Below are 26,068 nucleotides of genomic sequence, written 5' to 3' on the forward strand. Positions count from 1 at the left end.
GCTATTGCTTTCACCCACTCATTCATTCACCAAACATTTACTGAGTACCTACTATGTTCCAGGCACTCTTCTAGGTACTGGGGACACAGCAGAAAACAAATAATGAAAATTCTCTGTTCTCCTGGAGTTTATATTCTAGTTAGAGGAGACAGCATATAAAAAACCAAGAGGCTGAGTGAGATCACCAAAATTTTGAATTCAGACTGAGAAGTGGTTCAGGGACTGAGGACTTCCAATGTTAACAGGGTGCAGGGATGACAGGGATCAGCAGAAGGACTGGTGAGTGAAGCAGGAAGAAAGCCAGGAGGATGTGGTGTCCTGGGAGCTAAGAAAGATTTCCAGGGGGAGTGATCACCTGGGAGCAGTGAAGTAAGATGAGGACTGAAAAATGACCACTAGGTTTGGTGATGCTGCCACCACTGGTTACCTTGACAAGAACAGTTTCGGTGGAGTGGTGGGCAGAATAGGAGGTTTGAGTATAGAAGAACCGGGGACAGAGTATACACAACTCTTAAGGAGGTTTGCTATACGGGAAATAAAAATAGCAAGACCTGGAAGGGCAAGTGGGATTAAGATTTATATTTTTTAAGGCAGCATTTGTTACATTGATAGGAATGACTGAATAGAGGGAAAACTGATGATGCAAGAGAAAGGGGAAGGTTTGCTTGAGCAGTGCATTTGAGAGACTGAAAACAGGCCATCCAACGCCCAGAACAAGACTCGGGCTGAGATGGAAGCACAAAGAGTTGCTCAAGAGTACAAGACAGGGTACAGATACCAGGAGCTGGGTAGATGTGGAAGTTCTCTGACTGCTTCACTTTTCTGTGAATAGATACCAGGTCATGAACTGGACTGCAGGGAGAGAAAAAAAGAAAAAATATGATATAATTAACCAAGAGAATGAGAGAATGAATGGAACAGGGAAAAGTAGTTTAACTGCTGGGCAGCTGAGAGCTTACTTTAAGTTTGAAGAGTCAGCAGGGCCTCCTGCTACAGCGGAGGAATGGAGGGGGCAGAGAGCTGGATTTCATCAGGGTTCACGTGTTAACAAGAGGGTGTGAGGAAGCAAAACAAGACCAGAGAGTGACTGTAATGATGGTCAATGGAATTTAAGTGAAGACAGGTGTGATGAAGGACAGTGAAAAGATGATCAGGTCAATGATGTAGGTCCTGGCAGGGCCACAGCATGGCTGGGGAGGGGGAAACTAAAAGCAAGGAGCTGGGGGTAAAAACTGGTTTTTCAACTGACACTTATTACAAGACTCCTGCAATAGGTAAGTCACTAAGAGATGAGAAATAGCATTAAAGTCTAAAATTAGAAGCACCGAAAGCATTTGAAAACTGGAAGACTGATACATTGGGCAAAGATTATTTTAAAAAAGGATAAAAATGAAAGGCATCACGGCTCTGTCTTCCTAACCAATTGGCTGTCCTCTTTACTCCCTCTCCAGGTTTCAGTCTGATTGACTATGTGGCAGGCATGTGCTGGGACATGGGGCGACCACAGGGAGGAGCAAGAATCCCATCTTAAAGCCGCAGCAACAGCAGGGGCTATAAACGCACTAAGTTACTTGTGATGGAAGGATGGATGAAATGCTGGCAGGCAGAGAGGACTTTCAGGAAAAGCCACTGAGATGTGATACTCAAGCAGGGAGTGGGTGTGGGTATTCCAGAAGGAGGGACCAGAACTAAGACACATGGTTCTGGGAAAGAGGAAGGTTCTTTGAGGAGAGTTACCCAGAGTGGCAAAAGCATCTTTTCTCCTTCAAAACAAAACCCTTAACATTTCCCCATGTTGCAATATAGTCTTAAATTATTTCCCATGACTGAATATTTCATAAGAAGACATATTATCACTTAGCCATTTCCCTGCCCCCCTCCACACACACACTGGATTATAAAATCAAACCTAATTTTAAAAATGACTGCAGGGCTTCCCTGGTGGCACAGTGGTTGAGAGTCTGCCTGCCAATGCAGGGAACACGGGTTCGAGCCCTGGTCTGGGAAGATCCCACATGCCGCGGAGCAACTAGGCCCGTGAGCCACAACTACTGAGCCTGCGCATCTGGAGCCTGTGCTCCGTAACAAGAGAGGCCGAGATAGTGAGAGGCCCGCGCACCATGATGAAGAGTGGCCCCCGCTCGCCGCAACTAGAGAAAGCCCTCGCACAGAAACAAAGACCCAACACAGCCATAAATAAATAAATAAATTAAATTAAAAAAAAAAAAAAAAAAGGTACTGGCATTGGCACTGGTAAAACGCAGTGTCTCCTGCTAGTTTATAAAAAAAAAAAAAAAAAAGACTGCAAACACAGTTCCAATGACATCATGCACAGACTCATTCCTCTCCTTTAAAATTGTTTTCTTAGGATTAACTTCCAGAGGTGACGTTATTATAAGTGTCAAAGGGCAGGAACTCTTTAATAAGTCTTCGGCATTGTCATCAGAATAAAGGTACAACTGCTTCACAACAGACATGGTGAGTATAAGATCCATTAATTGTTTATGCTAGTTTAATACATTAAAGAATCCTTATTTTAATTTATATTTCTTTAACAACGAGGTTAAACATTTTTTTCTAGGCCTACTTCCTCTGATTCTTTTCATGTCACCTGCCACTTACTGGTAAAGAAATCCTCTTTGTAACGTGTATTAATATATCCTGTCCATAGCTAATTAACAACAAATAGCTTTTCTCATCTGTTTTCTTTGACTCTTATTTGTGTCCATATAGTAATTTCAGTTTTTTATATGGGTCAATCTAATGTTTACTTTTCAATTCTTTCCATTTCTCTAAAGCTTAAAATAGTTAAAATACACAATAACTCTTCACCATTATGTTAGAATCACTTGAGTCATCTGTATTGTAAAAGTAGAACCATGAATTATTTCAAACTAAGGTTCTTACTCCATTTTTAGAATGTAAGGAAAGAGGAAGTCATATAACTGTCGTGTTGATTACCACGCATTAATCCCATTTAATATAGCTGGCCTGACCTAAAGAAGAGAGCAGGCAAGCACACTCACCGATATCCTGTCTTGGAACTCTGCTGTGGGTACAATGGGAATAGTTCCACCATGCTTTCCAAATTTCCTTTCCAAACTCTCTTGAACAGACACTATAAAAAGCCAAGAGACGAAGATACGATATTGCTAGTAGAAAAAAAATGAAGTAGAAACAAAAGTAGTCCCAAACTATATCCACAGCCCCAAACACTAATGACATAAAACCTTCAACACTAATAACATAAAAGCGTTATTCACTTAAATCTCAGTTAAAAGGAATAAAGCACTTTGCCAAATTCCTATATAAATGTGAATTTAGGTCACTGCTCTGTTTCCATAACACCCATTAGCAGGGATTTTCCTTGGCTCTTTTAAAAAGAAAATGCTGAGGGAAAAAGGAATGGAAATCGATGGAACACTTCACCCAGATTCTCAGAGTGGGCTCAGTAAAGCTCAGCTGGAGGTCTTGGTCTTATTTCAGCTTGAGGAAAATTCTAGTGTTAACTCTGGAGCCTATTCTAGTCAAAGACAAAACAGTATTCTCATCAGAAGACTCAAAAAATTCTTGACAATAGATAGGGCTTTACCAAAAGCAACCTGAGAATGAAATGGATGAGTATCAACAGGAGCTCCTGGTTTAAAATGATACTCTTTATACTATTAACTTAGAGATTAGGTTCTGGGAACCAGAACATACTTGCAGAATAAACATTGGAATATAAATATATTCCAGAGAGTTAATATAGTGAATACCTATAAAGAAATTGTATCTCATGAGTCAGAATAGTTTTCTATTCTGAGATTAAACAAAAAGGAAATTAGCCCTTTTATTAAATGCAGGCTTTCCCCAGACTTTTAGATGGCTCAAAAGATTACTTTTGCAGAAGAGGATAATCAGAACTTACTGAGCAAGTGGTAGTTAGAATCCCTTTCATATTTGAAGGTCAAACGGCCATAGCTGACATGATTCAGATTCTTCAGCCACTCAAAGTAAGACACTGTCACTCCTCCAGCATTCAAGTAGAGATCCTATACACAAAAAAATGAGGACATGATGGTTTTAATAAAAGCTTACAATGAACGTGAGCTCAGTTTTAATATCAAAGCAGATTAAGCTTCAAGCTTCCCAAATGTATTTTAGATAGTATCAGAAATTTTGCACTTAAACAAACCCCCTTCCCAATACATCTGAGGCTTTTCTCCCTTTGGGGAAAAAAATAATTTATTGGTTTATTAATCAGCAAGCATTTGATCAGAGGTTTTAGAGCCTCTTCTCCACCAAAAAAATTCTGACAAAATTGCCTGCCCACTAACCACTGGTTTGGATGGTCCAAGGGTGTCTCGCCAGAAGATTAGTGTTTACTCTCCCACTACGTAAAGGCAGTCTATTTAAGTTAAACTGAATTTAAGTGCTTTCAGCAAAAGCAGTTCTTCAAAATGCATCACAAGTCCACACTAACTTCTAACTTCCAATGACCTTTTGGTACAGACCCCATGCTTAACCACTGAAAAACTTAAGCACATGTTACTCATATTAGCTTTCTGAGTAAGACAACAAGGGACATTTGAAAGTTAGAATAGTACTTCTAGCACATTATACATTTATATAACTGGATTTAAGAAGTCTAAATACATACTCAAGAAAGAGCCTGAAGTTGGAAGAAAACGTTCAGGTCCAATATAAGACAGACTTATTATATTAACCACACTTCTACTTTATTTTCTTAAAAGCAAAATAAAGGGACTTCCCTGGTGGTCCAGTGGTAGAGAATCTGTCCTGCAATGCAGGGCACGCGGGTTTGATCCCTAGTCAGGGAACTAAGATCCCACATGCTGCGAGGCAACTAAGCCTGCACACCGCAACTACTGAGCCTGAGCGCCTCAACTAGAGAGCCTGCGTGCAGCAAACTACAGAGCCCACACGCTCTGGAGCCTGCGCGCCACAACTACAGTGCCCACACACCCTGCAGCCTGCGTGCCACAACTACAGTGCCCACACACCCTGCAGCCTGCGTGCCACAACTAGAGAGAAGCTCGCGAGCCACAGCCAAGAGCCTGTGCGCTGCAACAAAAGATCCCGCATCCCGCAACTAAGACCCGACGCAGCCAAAAATAAAAAATAAATAAATATAAATAAATAAATTTTTAAAAAAGCAAAATAAAGATGAAGAATTCATCACTAAGGCTTGGGAAACTAACAATCCTCCTCTTCCCCCAGTTCCCTGCAAAAGACAATTATGATTCCAAGTACATATAAAATCTGGCAAACGTAGATTACTTACTGGAATAACCATGATGTTCCTCTCTAGGAAAATCTTATCAGCTTCTGGAGTTGTCGGTCCATTGGCACCTTCAGCAATGATCTGCAAGAAAGTCACATAGAGTCACATTGAGAAATGCCAATAACACCGTCAAATCCCCTCCAGCTGAGCTCAAGAGATGTGTGGGGGAGGGGGCTGTGGGAGAGAAGCAAAATCCCACTTTAAATTGTATGCGTGGGGAACTGTCTGGCCAAAAAGTTTATCTGGGTTTTTCCATAAGATGGTAACGAACCTGAATGAACTTTTTGGCCAACCCAATACATCCCAATAAAGTTGCTTTCTTTTTTTAAAAAAAGAGGAAACCCATTAGAGCTTTTCTATGACTCTCAGTGTCACTCCACATTGCTAAGGTTGAACCCATCATGCTGTCACCTTGGCTTTGACTCTGGGTGCATTGGACTTGGTCAGCTGCTTCTCACTGGCAGCAGGGATCAATATGTCACAGTCCGCCTCCAAGATGTTCCCTTCATAGATCTTTGCTTTGGGGAAGCCCAGGATTGTTCCATGTTGCTATAATTGATTGAAAATCAGAATTAATGGCTGCAACAGAGTTTAAATGTTTATGTTTAATGCCTATGATATGAAGACTCATTTAGTAGGAGGTCTTTTAGTTACATTAAAAAAAATAAGCAAACAAAATGAAAAGACAACCCACAGAATGGGAGAAAATACTTGTAAATGAAGCGACCAACAAGGGATTAATCTCCAAAATATACAAACAGCTCATGCAGCTCAATATCAAAAAAACAAACCCAATCAAAAAATGGGTGGAAGATCCAAATAGACATTTCTCCAAAGAAGACATACAGATGGCCAAGAGGCACATGAAAAGATGCTCAACATCACTAATAATTAGAAAAAAGCAAATCAAAACTACAACGAGGTGTCACCTCACACTGGTCAGAATGGCCATCATCAAGAAATCTACAGACAATAAATGCTGGAGAGGGTGTGGAGAAAAGGGAACCCTCTTGCACTGTTGGTGGGAATGTAAATTGGTACAGCCACTATGGAGAACACTATGGAGGTTCCTTAAAAAACTAAAAATAGAGCTACCATATGATCCAGCAATCCCACTCCTGGACATATATCTGGAGAAAACCATAATTCAAAAAGACACATGTACCCCAATGTTCATTGCAGCACTATTTACAACAACCATGATATGGAAGCAACCTAAGTGTCCATCGACAGATGAATGGATAAAGAAGATGTGGTACGTACATACGATGGAATATTAATTACTCAGCCATAAAAAAGAATGAAATAATGCTATTTGCAGCAACATGGATGCAACTAGAGATTATCATACTAAGTGAAGTAAGTCAAAAAGAGAAAGGCAAATACCATATGATATCATGTATATGTGGAATCTAAAATATGGCAGTCTAAAAAGGATGAAATAATGCCATTTGCAGAGACCTGGATGGACCTAGAGATTGTCATACTGAGTGAAGTCAGACAGAGAAAGACAAACATCATATGATAATTGCGTATGTGGAATCTAAAAATGGTACAAATGAACCTATTTACAAAACAGAAGTAGAGTCACAGATGTAGAAAACAAACTTATGGTTACCGGGGGGGAAGGTGGGGAGGGATAAATTGGGAGATTGGGATTGACACATATACAGTACTCTATATAAAACAGATAACTAATAAGGACCTACTGTATAGCACAGGGAACTCTACTCAATACTCTGTTATCACCTATATAGGAACAGAATCTAAAAAAGAATGGATATATGTATAACTGATTCACTTTGCTGTACAGTAGAAACTAACACAACACTGCAAATCAACTATACTCCAATAAAAATTAATTTAAAAAAAAGCAATGCAAAGATTTCAATAATACTTATTTCAACTTTACAACATTCAGGTGGTCAGACTGTTCAGATATTACATTAACATACCAATTTGAAGTCTTCCAGTTCCTTTGGGTCAATACCATCTGGATTCCATATGCTCCCATCAGATTCACCAACACCAACACATTTAGCACCAAAACGATGTAAATATCTCATAGAGTGCAGGCCCACATTACCAAATCCCTGTGAAGAAGAGTTGTACATGAAACAAAAATCAAAGTCCTAGCACAGATGATAAATGTCATATTCTGACCAATACAGTTCTGTTGGTTTAGAAGTAATTCTCAAAATCCTTTTGATAAAAGAAACAATGTCTCTCTTCAACAATAAATTTCTGTTTCGGAATGTGGAACCCAACCCTTTGTCCTCTGTGATAATGAGTCCTGAGGACATTCAGTGACATGCAGCCTTGCTGGCCTATAAAGAAACGGTAGTTGATGCCAGCGACGCTACCTAGGACTTCAGTTCCTGATGACCAGATGTCCTGTGGTCGTGAAAAGATAAGTCAGTAATTGGGAGGGGTATGGGTTTTATTTTAAAGTAGGATTCAACTTAATTTTGATTCATCTAAGTAAACTAATTAATCAAACACCACACGAAGTTGAAATTTGGATCATTGTGTAAACCTTTCTGTATACACATAATAGTTTAAGAGATGTCCCCTTCTGGATACAATTTCAATTTAAATATCAAACAAAAGAAGTTGGTGATAGTTTCATATGTTTCTGAGAGATACTTGGTTTAGTCACATGAATCTTACCAAGGTTCAAAAAATAAAGGATGTATTACTCTTCATATGTCCATTTTAAAACTTAAGAGATCCAAAGAATCAAATTTTAAAAATTGCAAATCTAGGGGCTCCAATCGAGGAGGAGTACAAGGATGTGCAACTCACCTCTTCCCATAAATACATCAAAAATACATCTACAAATGGAACAGTTCTCACAGAATACCTACTGATCACTAGACCTCAAATACCTGAAAGGACAAGAAAGATCTCCATATAATCAGGTAGGACAAAAGGGAAAAAAAAAAAAAAAAAAAGGAACTGGGATGGGACCTGTGCCCCTGGAAGGCAGCTATAAAAGAGGAAAGGTTCCCACACTTTGGGAAGCCCCATCACCGGTGGGAAGATCAGAAAGGGAGCTTCAGAGGCTCAGAGGAGAGAGCAACAACTGGTTTGTGGAAGTTTGGGATTAGCAGATGCAAACTATTATATATAAGATGGATAAACAACAAGGTCCTACTGTACAGCACAGGGAACTATATTATAACTGAATCACTTTGCTGTACAGCAGAAATGAACACATTACAAATCAACTCTACTCCAATAAAATTTAAAAAAACTGCAAATCTTAAAACACTGAAAAACTTATTATTACATGTGTATCAGTCATTCTTTAAGAAAGCAAACATTTTTACCTGAACAACAAATGTTTTATCTCCAAATCCTGGTGTCATTCCTAAAATACTCATGTAAGAAGCTTCATTGATGAAGTTTTCAATCCCATGGAAAACTCCCCGACCAGTAGCAGAGATCCGTCCGTGGATTCCACCCTGACTGATGGGCTTACCGGTAACACAGGCATGGGCATTAATATCCTGCAAAAAAAGGGCAAAACTTAAAAGATGAAATGTCAACATCAATTTCTATGATGAACCAACATAAAGCAGCGTTAAAGTGGAAACACATTCTCATTTAACTAATATGCTCATTAGGAGTGTGTGTGTGTTTAAGGTATACTTTCATCAATAGGGATAAGTCTCACCTTTTCAAATTTCTGTTCCTAGAAAATATATAATAAAGTAGACTATTTTCTGATGGGAGAAACAGGGTTTTTAGGAATTAAACATCAAGTAAATACAAATAGCAGTATCACAAAAGTAGAGATAGTTCAGCTTAAAACTATTATTCCTTCACCAAATGTTTAAGCCCTACTAAGTAAGGGTATACATGTCACCTGTAGTTGTCTTAAAATTTATCATAAGACTTGAGCATGTCACCAAAACAGAACCTAAGATAGGAAGAGCCATTACGGTGTTCATGGATGGGAAGACTCAACACTGTAAAAATATTTTTCTGCCAAACTAATCTAGAAATTCAATTAAGTGTCACTTTTAAAAAAGAACTTTAAAAGATAACTCAAGTTCACCTAAGAGTGGATTAACAAAAGTATTCAAGAAATAAAAAAGAAAGAAAGAAAACAAAGTAACTAAGCTTTGCAGGGCAACTAGAATACCTATCAAGATAAAAAGCCATTAATCCAGAAATTCTAATTCCATACTATATATACAATTGTATATATACAAAAAATTGTGTATATATAGTATGGTATTACTGGAGTTAAAAAAAGGGGTACACGTGGGTGAGACACAGAGGACCACGCCCATGTGTCAGCAGAGCAGCTCCTGTAGTAGCTGTTAGCTCTAAGAAGCTGAGTGGGAGAGTAAGTCTTCTCCATTCTGTACTCTCTGAATTGACAGTGTGCATGTATTCTGGTTCAGAAACAAGTATAATTAGAAGGAAGAAAGGGGCTTGGGAGGGCTTCCCTTCCAAGGGATAAACTGGAAGCAACCAGTTTAGCATACTATAAACTGTAGCAACCAGAACAGTGCATAATAGACAAATCTATTGTCTTCTGTGGGACAGGAGAAACTAGAGACAATCTTATTGTATATAGGAAATCAATATTAAATACAGGAAGCATTTTAAGTCAGTGGCTAAAGTATGGACTATTTAATAAATTTGTTGAGGCAATTTGCTACCCATGTGAAACAAGATAAAGTACCTTACTTCATATCATATTCCCTACCCCCCAGTGTATGTTCTAGCCGGATAAGTTAAAAACTGACTTTAAATAAGAACTTTTAGAATTGTATTAGCTGTATCATTACCAACAAAAAGAACAAAAGTAAAAAAACCAAAACAAAACAGTCTAGTAAAGTGATTTATGGAGTTAGTAGTTTTCCCACAGTTTTCCTTCATGAATAGTTAATGCTTATGAATACAGAATTGCAAACCAAGTAAGTGCCAAATGCTTTTGAACAGAGAAAATGCAAATGCTGGAGCTGACAGCAATCCTGTCTGAGGTCAGGCACGGTGCCGGTTGGCTGGCTGGCTGCCTGCGAGATGCCCAGCATACCTAATTGTTTTGGAAGCCTGGGCCCGGGTGGAGAACTCGCTTGCTCTCCAGCACCCAAACTTCTGGGCTAGGCAAAAGGAGCTGCGTGTTCAGGTACACGTCTGAAAACAAGAAACAAAAACTGCGGCTTCTTACCTTAGGCTCTGATTTTGTATTTCCTATCATTTTAAGGACAGTCTTTTACCAGTGTTTAGTCCAAGGTTTAGTTGGCAGGGCCTCACAAAACTTTCTTTTGTCACCTTTGGGAGAGAGCTACAAATAACAATGTACTGCCCACTGTTTTGTACTATTCAGTCTAATGCCTTGCTTAAAAAGAATGAAAGACCATAACCAGAGCTCATTTAACATAAGAAGGTGACATGGAAGAGCAACCTTTTGGGAATGGCAGTCAAAACCAAAATTCTTTGAAGTGTCTCATACTGCTCCTGTTTTATTTCAGGGGATTTGTGGAATTTACCTGGTTTAGTGTTTGTAAGTATTTATTTTTTATGCTTACTGAGGGCCAGTTATAATTATACTGTCATTCACTTAATCCTCATGACTGTCTCATGAACTAGGTGCTATTATTATTGTTATTTTACATATAAGGAAAGTGAGGCACAGAGAGCTTAAGGCACTTGCCCCAGGTCACAGAGCTGGTATGTGAAGGAGCCAGTCCCAAAATCCAGGGTGTCTGAGTGTGCTCCCAACTAAACACTACATCACCCCCCAGGAAATGAGACAAGCCTAAATTCCTCCATTAGATGCCCCCTTCCTTCCTTTTAGAGGAAACAATATTCCTCCTCTTCTAAGGCTTATCTTTCCACTGGGGCCCTTAAAAGATGAATCTGTGGCCAACACCAATCAACATGCCAAGAACAACAAAAACCTTTCTCTTTAGACAACAGGCACCTTTCAAGCTGTCTCCTCTCTAGCGCCATTTTTCTTAAGTGAGGGCTACTCTTCATGCCCTACTTCCCTCTCAACACGCCCCTGCAGTCTGGCTCCAACCTCACTATTCCAATCTAGTTGCTGAATTGGCCTCTTCTCAGAACCACCCCCTCAGAACATCCACAACGCGAAGCTCTTGGCACTTCTCATTCTTTTCTAACTAATTGTTCCTTCCCTCCACCCCCCAATCACTCTTCTATCTGTCCATTCCTCTCCAACTCTATGGCAGGCCAATATCATCTCTTTTGGGCTCCTGTGTAGTCTCCTGTCCCCAACAATCCCATTCTCTGCTGCACAGAGTGAAGCTTACTGTGTCACACACCTGCTTACAATTAGCACTTCACTGGCTTCCCTCTGTTTTTAGGACAAAGACCAAAGTCCTTGCTGTCGCCTACAAGGTAGGAATCTGGCCCGACTCTCCTCTGCTGGCCTCTCTCACGCCTGCCCTCTCTACCCTGGCCACCATAGTTTTCCCTCAGCCTCTCAGGTTCACCTCGTTTCACATCAGGACCTTTACCCAGGTGCTTCCTTCTGCTTCCAACCCTTGGCCAGTGCCACTTCTGCTGGTTGATGTGTACTCATCTTTCAGAGTGCAGACCAGAAGGTTACATCTCAGGGAGGCTTTTCTGATCCTACTCCAGAGACGTGGTCAGGTCCCCTCTTCATAGCATCAGACCTTTACCTTCTAGCCTTTACCCCAATTGTACTGAACTCCTTGCTTGCACTTTAAGCCTCCCGTGTAGTAAGTGCTCTCTCTATATTTTTAAAATAAATTGTGAGCAGTTAGGGTAGGGGGTCCCTGGAGGAAGAGAACGAGGCATGGCTTTCTTGACATGAGAAGCCATTTTGATATCAAAGCCTGTCTACAATGCTTGTACTTGAACAGGTCTCAATAATTAATGATCTTAAGGGAACAGAAGAATGTTATCAAGCAAGAGAAGTAACAATAGCCAAGATAATTTATCAGTTGTAAAGACTCCCAGTTCTGTTTCAATGGTAAAGATAAGCCTGAAGTGCTCAACCTTCAGATCAACTGGAACCTAAGGGATGATGACGATGTTGACTTTTTCTGATCTTAGTGACTTCAATCAACTAAAGCTTGGACTCTGCCAACCACCCAAGTCCTTTCATGAATATGCAGGTACCCTTAACTTAAAACTTCCCCAATTTTGCTGTTCAGGGAGACACTGCTTTGGGAAAGACCCCAGTGTTCTCCCTACTTGCTGCAAGTAATAAATCCTACTGATCTTTGGCTTGGTTGTGTCTTTTGGCTTGACACCCACCAAGAGGTGAACCCAGTTTTTGGGTAACAAAATGTCTTTTCAACTCACTTTCTCTTCCTACTCCTTAAGTGTTTTTCAAGGTTCCATCCCTTTGAAGGACGAAGTTGTTGTTCTTCTTGTGTTCTGCATTAATGGCACTACTTCTGCTCAGTCCCCAGACTTTAAGTCCTCCTGGTTCTTTCTGACTCAACCCTATCCTTTTCCTTGGTCCCATAGATGCAACCCAGTCCTGCTGAGTCTACCTCTGTCATGAGCCAATGCTTCTCCCCAGCCCTGTCACTACCGGCTGTGAAGACAGACACTGACACTGTGGAGGCCATCTCTTTGCTCCAGCCTAACACTGTTGCTGGCCCCTCTCCCCTAAGGAAGGGTCAGCATCAAAGGCTCCCCGCTGACTAGCAAGTAAAATAAAAACACTGGGACTTGATTATTTTTCTACTCTTTCACTTACTTCATCATTCTCTTACCACCTTTCTAAATGTGCCTTATCTTCAGACAATCTGAGCTCTACAGTTTCCCCTCCTATCCTCCAAATCTTCATGTTTAAATTCTATCCATTTTCAATGTCCAGCCCTGACCAAATACCTCTTCCAGGAAGCCTGCTTTTAGAAACTCTCCACCCTGCTATTACATTATCTCCATACCTTATCTGCTTAATGTGTCTTAGTTCCTTTGAGGGAAAATCGCGAATTGAATGCTTCCTTATTTCCCTTTTACTGTCTTGTAATGTATCCTGCCCTGGGAGGTGATCTTTGAGGGCCCATCCCAGCGGTCAGGATAGGGTTGCATATGAGTAAAAGCTCAATCCAAGTTCACTGCATTTATGATATAAGATAGACAGAAGTAATATATAAAATCACGATATGATTAAAGGAGAGGAGAAAAACCCAGTGAATTCTCCTCTTACACATATCATCATTTGAACTGTTATTTCTGGTAGATAGCAAATGAAGCCCTCAGAGCTTTTGGTGGGTACTCACATAGTGCCCTATGGTGCTAGCATAGGTGTCAGCAATCCAGGACATCTCCCGCTCGCCTGTGCTCATGTCTGGGGCAGGCACATCAATGCCAGGACCTGGGGGCATAGGGAAAGGGCATCGCACCAGTTTTTAAGATAAATGCATCTCAAACACATTGATCCTTGCAATTCTCTATAATAACAAAGCTACCATGGCTAGAAATCTTTAGATTTCATCTAGGTTACTAACTCAAGTCATAGAAATACTTATTAAATGTTTCATTACAAAATTTACAGATACACAGTGTTACATGATAACTTCTCCCACTGGTGTTCACTTGCTATGTGAAATTAGCTATGCACAACTGATCAGCCACTCAACAGACTTCTGAATGTTGCAAGCATAGGCAAACCAGTTTAGCCTCTCTTGACCTCAGTTCCTTAAACTGTACTTAGAGATAACAGTACCATAAGGAGGGCTGTTATGGTTAGAAAGTTTATGTGTATGAGACAGCACAGTGACATACTTGCTTACTGGGGGTGTAAGTAAGCCCTCCTCACCAAGTAGAAAAAGGGAAAAGACACACTGCTGAAGTATTATGTTAAGCTCCATAATACCTTTATCCATGACATAATGCTGCTTTGACCTATTATTCAAAGCTTACTCTGTACAGAAAGTTTTAGGCCTTGACTTTCAGTTCCTCAGATCAGCAAATAAAAAGTTTGAGGATAACAAGAAGCTAGCCCACAGGCAGCAACAAGTGCCAATGACAGCACTAATGCTGATGTCCAGTGAGATCTCAGATGGAAATGTATTAAATGGTGCCCACTCAAATCTGTAAAGGCAGGAATACACAGAAATATACCCATCAAAACAGTAAGAATACAATACAAAACAACCTAATTATTTAATGGGTCATCTATACAAAGAAATACTATGCAGCCATTACAAAGAATGATGTACATCCATGTAAATGACTTGGAATCATCACCAAAACATACATGTGGGGAAAAAAAGCAGGTTTCATATAGCATCTATAAGTTCCCATTCGTATAAAATTCTCTTTATATATACCGATGTATAATAACTATACATATTTCCATGTGTATATATGTATGCAGAGGTTTAGAAAATATGCACAAACTTTTTCACTATGTTTAGATTTCAGCATTGTTTATAACTTTCTATATTGTTTTAATTATAAAATACAAACTCGTTATCTTTATAAAAAGAAAAACACAACTTTTAAATGATTAAACTATTGTCTCCCAAATTAAGTTCTTTCTAAGAGCTATACTTGAGTTCTTCCTATAATTATTACTTTTAATCAACAGAATAAGGTCCATTCTAACATTCTTCTACATTTTAGGGGCCCAGGCCCTACATATGTACTTCTTTATACAAGTTGTGATGTAACGATACAGGATTGGTGTAAGACAACTTTGAAGTGGTCAAAGTTTTGTTTTTTACACTCTTGCTCCCCCTTCCGTACCCAACCTGTAACTCTCCTATGTCCTGGTACTCTTTTCCTTAGGCATCTTACAAATATCAAGAAGTCTAACTTCCCCCAACCCACCCTCACCCCATACAGCTTTCCTGCTTGGAACAGTTAATGCCATATTCTAGCCTCATCCTCTGACAAAAGGGCTCCACTGTTCCATTGGCTCACAATTCCCATTCCTTTACAGTGACATACCTCAACTGGAGGGTAATACAAGTATATTTAATCATATTGCTTTTCTCCTAAGGTATAAATGACAAATTGCTCCCACATCTCTTTAGAGGTATCTACAAAAGTATTATGCTTGTTTTCAGCAATATCAAGGTTAAATAAGCTTGTTGCCTCAAATAACAATTCTATTTGGAGAAGGGCAAGTTTGAGGTATGTACTCTGTAAATCAAAAATGTATGATAATAAATTGTCTTTCAAAAACAATTATTAGTCTAGATATGCTGAAGTCAGATAGCTCCCCCTACCCAAAGCAAAATCACAAAATATTATTAGGCTTGTGAGTTTTCTACTCCATACAAAATCAATATATAGGGATGCACAGATTATAAACAATTCCTGGATTACAGGTAAATTCTCAAATACCTACAGGTATGAAAGTCCATCCTTTTAAAAACAGGTAACTACCCTTAGGAAAGTTAAAATGCCATCACTCAATCCCATAACAGTATAAATAAGATAAAAAATTGGCTGAAAAAAGCAACTGCTTTCACAGAACATGAATGTAGGGGTAAAGCTAAGAGGGTAATTTTGGTGCATAGAGATATAGCGGATGAAAAGGGAACTTCACAGTTTACAAAGGTGGTATCTAAACTCACATAACAGAATTAACACCCTTGCACAAACTAAGAAAGAAGAAAGAAAGAAAAAGAGGAAGGACCACTTCTCAACTCATTCTATGAGGCTAGTATTATCTTGGAATCAAAGACTTCTTAAGAAAAGAATACGGTAGACTAATATCTCTTAGAACAGTATCAGAAAGAATAAAATACTTATGAATAAACTTAACAGAAGTAGTGTGAGACCTGTACACACAAGCCCCAACTACTGAAGCCCGCGCACCGCAACGAAGAGTAGCCCCCGCTCGCCACAACTAGAGAAAGCATGCGCCCAGCAAGGAAGAGCCAACGCAGCCAAAAATCAATAAATAAATAAATTTAAAAAAAATCCAAACAAATAAATAAATAAATAAAATAAAATGTACGTTTTAAAACAAAAACAAATGGAAAGACATTCAGTGTTCATGGACTAGTTTAAAGTGGAAAACAGAATAAGGTATGAATGTTCTCCGTTGGATGAAAAGTGGCATTGTTGGAGGGAAAAGTGGGGGGGTGGTGGTGGTGGGATGAATTGGGAGATTGGGATTGACATGTATACACTGATGTATAAAATATACACTATATATACACTAATATGTATAAAATAGATAACTAATAAGAGCCTACTGTATAAAAAATAAAGCAAAATTAAAAAAAAAAAAAAGGTTAAGATGGCAACACTCTACAAATAGGTCTACAGATTCAAAGCAACCCCTATCAAAACCAGAGCTGACTCTTTTTTGCAGAAATTGAAAAGCTGACCTTAAACTCATATGAAGTGACAGAGCTAGGACCCAGATTCAGGTCTAACTCATAATCTGAAACTCTGGAAAGGGAAGTCAGAAAATAACTGAAATGACATCAGTTCCAAAGGTTTGCTCAGGAGTAGTTTTGTGCCCTAGAGAGGGAAAGAATGCCAACTGCATCCCTCTTATGCTACAAAGCTTTCTGGGCCCAGATGTCAGTTTAGCTGCATGGTGGCTTTTGCACATAAGCAAAGAAGTCAAATTGCTAATATTTAAGTTTTCAGTGTTTCAATGAATCATTTTTTAACCTTTGCAATTACAGGGTTCTTGTCAATATAGAGAAAATTAAGCTGGATATCCTCTATATATGGACAATAAATACAACTGAATAAAGTCTGAAACCACTCAAGACTATTAAGTACGTTTGATATTTAAGCTAAGAGTTTAAGCTAAGTTATGATATAAAAAATTATGAAGGCTATCAGAATTAGTAGATATTTCTGTGAAGGAGGTAGTTATCTCATTAACTAGTGCTACCCCTGTACAATGACTGTGTAAGTAAAGCTCACAGCAGTGCCAGGGAGGATGCATGCCAAGAATCCAAATGCCTTTTAAATTATAAAAGACAGGACAAATCTAGTAAAGTTCTAGTGTTACTTAAAAGGGGCAGATTTCAAAATAAGGATATAGTAAGTTCACAGGAACTTGTCAACAGTGAGAAGAATACTGGGGAAGGAAAACAAGAGGGACAGGAAAACAGGAAAAGTAGATTTTCTTTCCTATTTTAGTCAGTCTTCTTAGTTTTAACTATTGTTAAAGGGGCAAAATTCTATTACATGATTTTTCTTTTTAAAGCAAATCGGAATCTTTCTAGGACAAGAAAATAAATAGAAAGACAATTTGCTTGAAATTTAAAGATTAAATAATAACTATATATTACAGAAAAGAATATTCACATCTCATACACAAAATAACGTATGACATGGATAACAGTGTGATAGAAAATCAAGAAAATGAAGATCAGTACCCTCAGAAACTTAGTCCGAGTAACAAACATTAGGAGCCCCAGGAATCCTTAAAATCAGCCAGTGATGGCACAGGGAGTCATCAGCATGAGCCTCCACACCTCCCAGCCTGTGCCCACTGCTTTGAAGCGAAAGGCCTGCTTAAGCCTCCAATTCCAAACAGCATCAGTTTTCTCACTGCTTTCGCAACAGGATTACTCTTGCAAAACTACTTTTTGCATATTAAAAATTGTTTATAATGCAAGCATTATTTAGTTCCTAAAGTCTTTTTGGATGTCACAGTTGTGATTGTGCTTGTTGTTCAATGCTGTTACACTGATCAAAAACCTTTATTATGTCTGTACAAGGAGAAGAGGTGGAAGTGACCTCTCCTGGTATCCACACTGTATACTGAGAACCTGAACTTTTCTATTAGAGAGGTGTCATGAACAGGCCCAGGTATGTTCACCATGTTTAACACAGAACCCAATTTCTCAAAGTAAGAGGACAAATCTCTCCATGCATGTATAGACAAAAGCAGGAGTTTAAATTAAGACAATTACTTTTTAGATGTTCCCACTCTGTGGAAATCTACATGGCAATACATACCAATAAAGCCCTTCTTTGCCAGCTCCATGGTGAACCTCCTTGTGATCTTTTCCAATTCATTATCCTATAAAGGAAAAAGGTGAAACACAAACAATAATGAAAAAATAATTTTTGATAGAAAAACCACTTGTGGAGATAATAGTTGCATCCTATTTTCTACTTATAGGACATTTTCATATATCTTCTTGTGTAATCTTCAGAACAATTCATAAAGTAGGTATTTCCATTTTAAACGGAAATTAAATTTTAAATTTCTGAGAGACTAGAAATTAGGTTACATAAGGAACAGGTAGTAGCACTAAGGCTCAAACCTGTTCTCCTTGTATTAATATAGGATCTTATGAGCAATCCTTATGGTGTATTTTCATTTAAATTACAAATTTAAAAAATAAAATCATATACATTGTTCGTATACAGGTATTTATTCACATAATTTATTTAACTTAATACAGAGGTTAATTAGCAGCTTAAATTAACTTGGAATTGAAAGGATAAATAATAAAATTTTTACCAAACTAGTTAAGATATGTCACTAGAACCTTGGGATCCCAACATAAAAATCTCAGAGCACAGTTATATTTATATTATAGTCGTATATAACACGCATGAATATAAATGCTTAAGAATATGAAGGTATACTAATTATACTAATTACCTTTTAACCAAGAAAGAAAATGAAAAAGGACACTGATGTAAGTAGGTGACCTTTCATATGGCAAAACACTCAATGAGTTAACTATCTGCTTGTTTTTCCATTACTTTTAAAAGCAACAGGACGACTTCCCTGGTGGCGCAGTGGTTAAGAATCCACCTGCCAATGCAGGGGACACGGGTTTGAGACCTGGTCCAGAAAGATCCCACATGCCGCAGAGCAACTAAGACTGTGCGCCACAACTACTGAGCCTGTGCTCTAGAGCCCACGAGCCACAACTACTGAAGCCCACGCACCTAGAGCCTGTGCTCCGCAACAAGAGAAGCCACCGCAATGAGAAGCCCGTGCACCGCAACGAAGAGTAGCCCCTGCTCACCACAACTAGAGAAAGCCCACACGCAGCAACAAAGACCCAATGCAGCCAAAAATAAATAAAGAAATAAAGAAATTTATAAAAGCAACAGGAACCATTAATCTCACTGGTATAGGGGATACACAGAAGTCCAGTAATTTCAAGTCCTTTGTAAATGCACCATGTGCACTAATGTCACTTTGATACTTACGGTATAGTTCTTGGGATTGATCTTAACACCAGCTTTGGCACCCCCAAATGGCACATCTGAAAGAGAAGGCTGAAAGTTATTCCATATAAAGGCTAAAAGAATTAAAAAGGCAGAAAGCACTGTGTAATGTTATAAAAGTATGATACTTTTAGCTTTAGTTTCAGAAAATTCAATAAATAAACCCACAATCTCTTCTAAAATGCTGTACCTTAAAATTCTAGTGAACAGAAACTAGACTAGGCAAATTACAATGCATATATAATCAGTGTGCTTTACTATTTCTAAAATGTAATGGCATATTTATTTTCCTTTTACTATGATTTGGTCTTATTTACAGAGTATAGAAAGGGATTTAAACAAAGATCTACACTTAAGGAAAATTCAATTAGTTCCTATAAAGTTCCCCATTAAAAAAAAAAAAAAGACTAAATCTTAATTAAGACTAATTGAAAAATGATATAAGTCAAACTGTGCAACCTAAAAACAAAAAAACCCCACTTCTGATGAGGTATATTTCTCTAACAACCTTGTATGCAAACATATTTCCCCAAAGAGTTCTTATTAGGTAGCGGCAAAGGAGACCACTTACCAACCACTGCACACTTATATGTCATCAGAGAAGCCAGAGCTTTTACTTCATCTACACTCACATCAGTGCTGTAACGGATACCTGGCGGTTTAAAAAAAAGAGGGGGGTGAGAAAGAAGGGGATGTATTTAGAACATCCTTCTGGCATGTTGAAAAAAAAATGCTAGAAACTGAAAATGTCCACACTTTTTATGGTTATTTTCAAGAACACCTAAAGTAGCTTATGACTAAAGAGTCAATAGGGGGACTTCCCTGGTGGTCCAGTGCTTAAGATTCCATGCTTCCGCTGCAGGGGGGCTCGGGTTCGATCCCTGGTTGGGGAACTAAGATCCCACATGCCGTGTAGCTTGGCCAGAAAGAAAAAAAAAGAGTCAGTAGGAAAAAAGCTGCTAATTAGATACCCAGAAAGAGCGACAGAATGAGCACTGAATTTGATTCAAGTATTTTCATATTTAAGAGAATAAAATTGGTGAAGTTCAGTGTTCGCTTTCTGGTATGAGTAGCATCAAGTAGGGTTTCTGGGGATTTCGAGATAAGATAGCCCTGTCCTTCAGGGACTTATAACCCAGTGAGAAATAACAGTAAATATGATTTCACAGACGAAAATTACCTTCAAATGAATGTTTTTTACACTTTCAGGGAGGCAAGTAACTCCATGGAGGCTTTTCTTTCTTTTACTTTTTGCTTTAGGTGACTTGGTAGCAGACAGTTCAAGAATTTTGCTATAGGCAAATGGATAGTTAACAGGCTGGACAGTTTCAACTTGAATATCAGATGTCTAAATAGAGGTTTTGGCTTCAATGGGGTATAACCAAGGAGATCCTTACCTGTAACTCCCTTCACCAACTGCCAGCCTCTTTCAACCAAGAAATGAGAAGCTTGACAAAGTCATCTCTCCTTCCTGGAAATGAGCAATTCCCTTCACTCTGCTATAAGGATGGGAGGTAGCCAAGCAGACAGGCAACTCGGAGTCTTAATGCCCCCAATCCTCTACCAAACTAGATGTTTGGTAGAGGGGACACAGAAAGCGGGTATGCCCACTACTTTGGTTTTGGTGGTCTTAGTCAATAACCCTTCCAAGTTTTGCAGGGTTAAGCCACCTCTCATCCTTTTAGTCCATTGCTTCTCAACCCCAAGGAAGAAGGCCTGAGTGAGGCTGATGATTGCACACTGCTTGGGGCTCCCTGACACTGAGTCACAAGTATGGGGGCCCAGGGACACCTCTTAAAGGATTCTGGGAATAAAAGTTTTTCAGATAGAAATACACAGTATTCTCATGGACCAGCAGTTTGAGAAAACTCCCTTAGTCATTTAAAAAAGCTGGCTTCTTGGATGTTTCCGAAAACACCTATCTAAACATAAACGACACGTTTCAAGAGAATTTCATCTGTCGATATATGATCATAAACAGCAAATTCTGAAACTGAACATATTTCTTTGTCCCATCAGAAAAATAAAATGAATTATTTAGAAAAGCAAGCTCTTAGAAAACTGTATCTTGCATATAATGGGTTCTCAGATTATTTGTGGAATAAACTGTTATTAAAATTTTAGAATGAGAAATGACAGGGTTTTGGGGTTTTTTTTTTTGCATATAGCAGATATCTGTTGCTATAAGCTTGCTTCCTCATTTTGTTCAGGTCTTTATTAAAAACTTTCTTCATTCTGAGAGGCCCTCCCTGACCACCCCTTTTAAAATAATTTAAAATAGCACTTCCTCATCCCCACTCTCCAGCCCCTATTTACTTTAAATTGACTTTATATTTGTTTACTCTCCAGCTTCCACCACCACCCACCCCCACCCCAGCAAATTAGCACCATGAAGACAGACTTTCTTTTGTCTACTAATTCTTGGTGCCTAACACAGAAAATTTGCATGCATTAGGCACTCAAATACATGTGGAATAAATATGACTATTTCTTGACTCTTAAAACTTAAGGTAGAAAGACAGAATCCATGTTAAAATTTTGACATACATGTAAGTCAGTGCCTGTGCATATCATGGAAGGAATAAAAAGCACTAAAAAGCAAACGTACCAGGTCCTAAAAACTATTACAGAAAAAAAATCCAAAATTTGTAAGTAATATTAAGACCAGGGCTTCCCTGTTGGCGCAGTGGTTGAGAATCTGCCTGTCAATGCAGGGGACACGGGTTCGAGCCCTGGTCTGGGAAGATCCAACATGCCGCAGAGCAACTAGGCCTGTGAACCACAATTGCTGGGTCTGCGCGTCTGGAGCCTGTGCTCCGCAACAAGAGAGGCCACGATAGTGAGAGGCCCGTGCACCGCAATGAAGAGTGGCCCCCACTTGCCGCAACTAGAGAAAGCCCTCGCACAGAAACGAAGACCCAACACAGCCAGAAATAAATAAATAAATAAATAAATAAATAAATACATACATACATACATAAAATTTAAAAAAAAATTAAGACCAAACACTGGTTTCAACAAAAATTGCTTAATTAAAAAAATTTTAAATTGAAGTATTCAGGTATACAACATAGTGATTCACTACTTTTATAGATTATGCTCCATTTAAAGTTATTACAGGGACTTCCCTGGTGGTGCAGTGGTTAAGAATCCTCCTGCCAATGCAGGGGACAAGGGTTTGAGCCCTGGTCTGGGAAGATCCCACATGCCGCGGAGCAACTAAGCCTGTGCGCCACAACTACTAAGCCTGAGCGCCACAACTACTAAGCCTGCGCTCTAGAGCCTGAGAGCTACAACTACTGAGTCCGTATTCCACAACTACTGAAGCCTGCACACCTAGAGCCCGTGCCCTGCAAGAAGAGAAGCCACCGCAGTGAGAAAGCCCGAGCACCGCAACAATAGGTAGCCCCCGCTCGCCGCAACTAGAGAAAGCCCGTGCACAGCAACAAAGACCCAATGCAGCCAAAAAACAAAAAGTTATTATAAAATATTGGCTATATTCCCTGTGCTGTACAATATATCCTTGTAGCTTATTTTATACACAGTAGTTTGTACCTCTTAATCCCCTACCCCTATCTTGCCCCTCCCCCCTGGTAACCACTATTGTTCTCTATATCTATGAATCTGTTTTGTTTTGTGAAATTCACCCATTTATTTATTTATTGAAATTTATTTTATTTTTTTAAAATTAATTAATTTATTTATTGAAACCGTGTCCCCTGCATTGGCAGACGGATTCTTAACCACTGCGCCACCAGGTAAGTCCTATTTTGAGATTTTGATAGGGATTGCATAAAACCTGTTGATTGCTTTGAGTAGTACAGACATCTTAATATTATGAATTCTTCCTATCTATGAACACAGGATATTATTCCATTTCTTTGTATCTTCAATTTCCTTCAATAATGTCTTTAAGTTTTCAGAGTATAGGTCTTTTATCTCCTTGGTTAAGTTAAAAAATTGTTTAAATACTAAAATGTGTTTATACAAATTGTCACTTAGTGAATAGGCATTACTTAGGCATATTATTTAGTGGAAACTATGCTAGGCCAGGGATCTGGGTTGGGTGCAGTGCCCAGCATTTCCTAACTAAGTGAACTCACCCCAATAGCAACCTGCTGTGGGCATCTGCACTTGCTCACCTGGGGAGGTGCAAACAATGCTCTTAGGCTTCATGCCAGAATTGCTTGGGATAATGTGTTTGAGGCAGCTGGCACAGTGTCTGCATGTGGTCGATACTTCAATCTCAACTATTTTCACTGCTATTATAAGTATTGCAAAGTAGTGGCAAATAACAAAGAAATGTAGTTTTTAAAAAGTCTAAATGGATAGGATTTTAAACAAGCAGCTCAATAACTTTTGATTTTATTACTTCTCAAGACAAATTCATGGAGGTGGTAAAATAGTGCTCTATTAAGAATCAGCATTTTTCCTATTACAGTTGAAGCACTTTTTTTCACTGTGCTTTTAGAGTCTATGGAAATAGTCACTAAGTTACATTAATTTTCCTTGCTTTCTTAAGTGGGGGAAAAGTTACTTTCCCTTACCCAGTGCTTATAACTAATGCATTCAGTGGGAAACGAAAAACAGCTTGAAATACTAACATTCATAAATCAGACAGCAATCCTAATGTTCTAGACTTAAATGCTCATTAGAAACCAGGCCACTCCTTCTACAAAACAGTGTAAACAAAATCTATTTTATTGCAGAAGTCCTGGAATGATATGAGTCAGAAACTGCATGTAACAAAAAACATGTTTCCACTGGATGGCACCCAGGAATTCCTGTTTGTAAAGTGAAATTTTCTTTCCTAGCCACACCCATTTAGAGAGCTCAACTGCAAGACACTGAAGAGTAGTAGTTACATAAATCACCTCACTCCACAGGCATTTTCTGCAGGCTAGGAACCAATGAAGACTTCTAGTGAATTGAGGCAAGGGACCACTATAAGGAAAGTAGTGGAGTCAGGGAATAAGCCCTGGGGAACTGATAAGGGTGAGAGACCTAGAAATGAATGCAGGGGATGCCTGGGCTAAAGAAGACATATGCTTTCATTTTTAACTTTCTAATTAGTGACACGTGAATGTTTTTACGTGTGGAATTTGGCAGATATACTAGTACAGACTCCAGTAATACAGGAATTACCCATACCCAAGGGAAGGCTAGTTACTCTTCTTCCTCTGGGATTGGAAACCAAAGATAATTACTAAAAATATACTGCCCCCTGAAAATTCTTTACCACATTCTAATGAATGCTAAGAATATGACTGCAAAAAAGACAATATTCTCCAATAAATTTGTAAATTCAGTGGATTAGGAGATATTAGCACATTTGGTGTACATGAAGGACAAAATGATGTGACATATACTTTGAAGTTCTGAAAGAAGGGGAAAACCTAGCATTTTTGAATGCCTACTGTATATCAAGAATAGTAAATATGAAGACAAAGTCGTTCAATAAAGCCAGATACCCACATGCATAAAAGAAAACCAAAAAAACTTAAAACATTTTAAACCAAAATGAAGCAAGAAGGACCTTATTTGCAGTATGAATATTCTCACTTTTTATAAAACCAAGCCTTTCTTTCCCTCTTTTCTGTGGCACAGAAGGCTAAAGGTAAGCAAGACCAACAGGGATTGGATGCGGCACAGGGATAGAAACTAGAAGGAACAAATTTTATTACAAAAATGGAGAACATATATTATAGTTTTTTGGTGTCCTGAAGTCTGAGAGCCTACGCTGACACGAGCATTGCTACTGTTTGGGAAGAGATCAACTGGATCTTTGAACGACAGATGTAATAATGGAGGTAGATGCTTCCAATGGAAAGCACGAGTCCATGGCTCGGTACACTAGAAAGGGAACTGGGTGATTATACAGATGTGGACCACAGGTCTGATGTCATTATAAATAGGGTCTGGTGGGGAGGAATAAATTAGGAGGTTGGTATTAACATTTACACCCTACTCAATACTCTGTAATAACCTATCTGGGAAAGAATCTGAAAAAGAATAGAAATATGTATATGTATAACTGAATCACTTTGCTGTACACCTGAAACTAACACAACATTGTAAATCAGCTATACTCCAATACAAAATAAAAATTAAAAAAAAAAAAAAAAGAAATGGGGTCTAAAATCAAGGTCCACGGCTGAAAGAGTAATCTGTGCTTTCAGTTCACCAGAGGAAAGAAACACCACCCATGACAATGTTTATTATTTATTAAACTTGGTAAAGTTGGAGGAAAGGTTGGTGATAGAACTTTGAAATCATACCATTGATTCTCCAGAGAAATTAACTTAATATATAGTTATTTTGAGCTAACTAGTAATCAGATGTTTCAAAACAACATTAATGAAATGCAGACCTCTGCAAACTATACACAGCACAAAACATTTCTCAGCCTTTTAACTTAACTCCCAAATATTTTCCTTACTACCCTCAAGAGCCTAAGATTGGTGTACAGTAAGTTTTTCTAGGAGGAAAAAAAAAATCAAAAGCAAAAACTGACTAAGTTGCTATGGTGATAAAGAAAACACACCAGCTGATTACTTTGAAAAAGATGCAGTGAAAACCGCAACTGAGTAGCTTGAATTTTTCTCCCTTTTGCTAGATGACTCAAACCCAAAAACA

General features: G+C 38.7%; 1 protein-coding gene across 1 annotated transcript in view; it reads right to left on the reverse strand.

Moving 5' to 3' along the window:
• GLUD1 (glutamate dehydrogenase 1) overlaps positions 1 to 26,068 on the reverse strand; it is a 38,841-nt gene that overhangs the window by 4,255 nt on the left and 8,518 nt on the right. The window contains exons 2-11 of the mRNA XM_082407899.1: positions 20,004 to 20,084; positions 19,415 to 19,470; positions 18,200 to 18,263; positions 13,534 to 13,628; positions 8,620 to 8,799; positions 7,243 to 7,380; positions 5,699 to 5,836; positions 5,288 to 5,368; positions 3,911 to 4,034; positions 3,027 to 3,118 (exon numbers count right to left, since the gene is read on the reverse strand). Coding sequence (XP_082264025.1) covers positions 3,027 to 3,118; positions 3,911 to 4,034; positions 5,288 to 5,368; positions 5,699 to 5,836; positions 7,243 to 7,380; positions 8,620 to 8,799; positions 13,534 to 13,628; positions 18,200 to 18,263; positions 19,415 to 19,470; positions 20,004 to 20,084 — 1,049 coding nt within the window. The remainder of the gene's footprint in view (positions 1 to 3,026; positions 3,119 to 3,910; positions 4,035 to 5,287; positions 5,369 to 5,698; positions 5,837 to 7,242; positions 7,381 to 8,619; positions 8,800 to 13,533; positions 13,629 to 18,199; positions 18,264 to 19,414; positions 19,471 to 20,003; positions 20,085 to 26,068) is intronic.

This window comes from Balaenoptera borealis (genome assembly GCF_965194805.1).
Source record: "Balaenoptera borealis genome assembly, chromosome: 10".
NCBI lineage: Eukaryota > Metazoa > Chordata > Mammalia > Artiodactyla > Balaenopteridae > Balaenoptera > Balaenoptera borealis.